The following is a 2,900-nucleotide window of genomic DNA, read 5'->3' as shown; positions in this document are numbered from 1 at the left end:
GAAAGGTTGAGTATTTCTGTTGTAATCGTGTGTAATCAAGCGAGCGTCGAGCAAATTCCTGGCGCACGCTTTCGCACCTGCTCAATATATATGTGTTAGTGTACGCGCAATGGCGGCGCCGTATGTTTACAGTTGATATGCTTCAAGTGCCTGTGGGTGTCGCTCCGCTCAACGCTGAGTCTCACTCTCAAAAATTTCTCAAACTTGACATTTCTGTAAATATGTTAAACTAAACTATTACACATCGCGCACGTGTAGTATTACAATACCTCTAGAAAATATATCGTTAATGGTAGACTTTGTATTCAAAGAAATAGCCGGTGTTGAAACGACTTCCATTTTTCCAGGTGCTACTCGCATGCGACACCTCTTGGCCATTTTACTAACTAAAATCAATAAAAATAAACGTTTCCTATTTTAAATGACAAATAATAATACAGATTCATATCTTTCTATGGACTCTCACTTTTATTTGTTTGCAATATTGTAAGGTGTCTATACCGTCACCTACGGTAATATTTTCACATAAACATTGGAAACTAGCCCAATTATTATCTGCAATCAGTAACAGTGTTGGCCCAATGATGTGACCATGAACGTGTAGGATGTATTCTAACCTGTATAATACAGTCGTAATGTTCCGCACGGTTACACTAACGCCTGTAAGCGAGCGCCTCGCCAGCGGTTTGCAAGCCTCGTTATCGATCGACCGGTTGTTATGGCGGGGAATCTGATTAGCGGCGAGCAATCGAGCGTACAAAGTAAATACGGCAAAACTTCTAAGGCAAAACTTTCTAGGCGAATATACCTGATGAATGGAAACAATCTAGTTAATGGCTTTGGCAGAAGCGTGCACTAATTGCAGTTATAAATTCAACTTGAATAACTTGAGAAATGACATCAGGCAAAAGCCTGCTCGCTGATTGGACGACCTAATCACAGTCGCTCCGACCTGCTCACTCATTGGCCGGTCTGGCTCAGTCAGCAGCCACCCACTTTCATATAGTAAGGGGTTAACGCTCTGGTGAGTAGGCCCTCTAGCGGCCGTTACGATCAGGAGCGGTAATCATTAACGTTAGATGTATTCAGGATATGCGTGGAACTTGCCATAAATGGATTGTAGCATAATTTAATTACGGATATAGGAGCATGTACAGTTATTAAGCACATTATAGTTCTCATGGAAAGTTTTTTTTGTTTCACGTTTTCATGCCATGTTTCAGGATCTATTTACCTTACCGAGAAAACCACGCTGCCTTGGATATTGTTTCTAGGTTAATCATGCTCACCAGATTTGTACGTATAAATCCACATTTGTCAACTTTGCGCCGCTTCGTTACTAATCGGATTTAGAATGTCCTGTCACAATGCTAAGTGGCTAAAGCCATCTGTGGAGCAAGCGGCCAGTTAGACAGGTCAATTACATAAGTAACAATGAAACAATTATTTATTACAAAAGAGCCAAATTACTTGACTTTCCAATCAGATGAATGATATAATACAATATGAATACGAAATCATTCACAATTAAAGCACATTACTAAGAAAACTATGTCCCAGTCCAGCACATTTCAAAGTGCCCACACTACGTACGCCAGTCACATGTACAAAAGCCAATGTGCTACAACAAAAGTTACATGCAAACTATCACAGTGATAACTAGACTTGTAGTTATGCCATCTGCTGCTCAGCTGCTGTAGACGATGGATGCGTAGTATGCCACCAAACTGTGCAGCTAGATGTAGATTTCCATCAACCCTACACAGCGCCTTCTACAACGTTTACCCCTACATTAGCGTTGGGATCGACCTTAACACCGACATTGGATTCTACATTGGCAATTGAGCTGGAGCTGGTCTCTGTAGAATGCTCCTCTCCATTCACCTGGCTAGTTGTCGTACTGTTATTCTCACTGAAACTTTGTCCCTGTAAGATGAAAACATACATGCTAAGTAATGCACAGTGTCACACAAAGCTACGCAAACTTTCCCCATGCTAAATACTTGGATGTATATAGCTCACAGTAATACTAGAAATTAGATATGATTACAGATCATTTAAGCCAAACGGAGAGACTATAGATAAAAACATGAACAACATATATGTCTGTGTAACGGCCAAACGTTTGTTTGTTTTTTGATAATGTTGTTGTCCGGTAGAGTGACAACAAAAGAGCAGCCTGCTCACAACGAGTTGGTCACTGGCTTCTTTTGGCCTCCGTGATTCGACGTGAGAGGGTGCATACACAGAAACGTGTCATGTCTAGACACATCTCCAGACATGTTGTTACACTATAGTATATTTATTATAGCTGACAACGACGACTTAATATAGCCGAGGAGACACACTGAGGTCTATTCAATCTCAATCTGTTTTCAAGGGTGAACAAAGATCGTAATTGCAAACGAAGATTGTGAATGAAGATTGTAAATAAATATTGTGAATCAAAAAGCTGTAACCAAATCTGAATAACCTAAAGAAATGTACGAACACCCTATGTTACAGCATTGTGTCTATCAGCGTGTATCAGTTGTACCACACACTATATATGTCTGTAAACTGAAATATAGAATTATACATGGTCTGATCAAAAATACAGCCAAAAAGTTTCTGCTGATGGTCTACACTAAGCTTCAATACAAACAGCACATACTTGATTAGTGGGAACACAATTGTCCACAGATTCGGCAACGATGTTGTCCTGTTGTGGTAACTGCCATGCAGGAATCAGCGGTGTAGGCGACGGTACGGCTGCAAACTGCTTCCTAAGCACACACCAAACACATCCTTACTTACATGCACAAGTTTTGTTTGGACCGGAAATATGTCAGTGACATTTACTTTTGTCTGAATAGCATTACCGCAATCAGATATATATACATAATATATAATATAATATA

General features: G+C 40.1%; 2 protein-coding genes across 2 annotated transcripts in view; both read right to left on the bottom strand.

The window, feature by feature from the left end:
• Positions 1-352, bottom strand: part of LOC106816474 (serine/threonine-protein phosphatase CPPED1-like) — a 9,887-nt gene extending 9,535 nt beyond the window's left edge. The window contains exon 1 of the mRNA XM_014821094.1: positions 270-352. Within this exon, the coding sequence (XP_014676580.1) occupies positions 270-339 (70 nt within the window). The 5' untranslated portion in view covers positions 340-352. The remainder of the gene's footprint in view (positions 1-269) is intronic.
• A 93-nt stretch (positions 353-445) lies between these two features.
• LOC106816471 (peroxisomal membrane protein PEX14-like) overlaps positions 446-2,900 on the bottom strand; it is a gene marked incomplete at its 5' end in the record, with an annotated part of 9,955 nt that continues 7,500 nt past the window's right edge. The window contains 2 exons of the mRNA XM_014821091.1: positions 446-1,926; positions 2,654-2,765. Coding sequence (XP_014676577.1) covers positions 1,759-1,926; positions 2,654-2,765 — 280 coding nt within the window. The remainder of the gene's footprint in view (positions 1,927-2,653; positions 2,766-2,900) is intronic.

Source organism: Priapulus caudatus, unplaced genomic scaffold (assembly GCF_000485595.1).
Source record: "Priapulus caudatus unplaced genomic scaffold, Priapulus_caudatus-5.0.1 Scaffold1391, whole genome shotgun sequence".
Taxonomy (NCBI): Eukaryota; Metazoa; Priapulida; class Priapulimorpha; order Priapulimorphida; family Priapulidae; genus Priapulus; species Priapulus caudatus.
The sequence above is the reverse complement of the archived record's forward strand: the minus strand, read 5'-3'. Positions and strand labels throughout refer to the sequence as shown.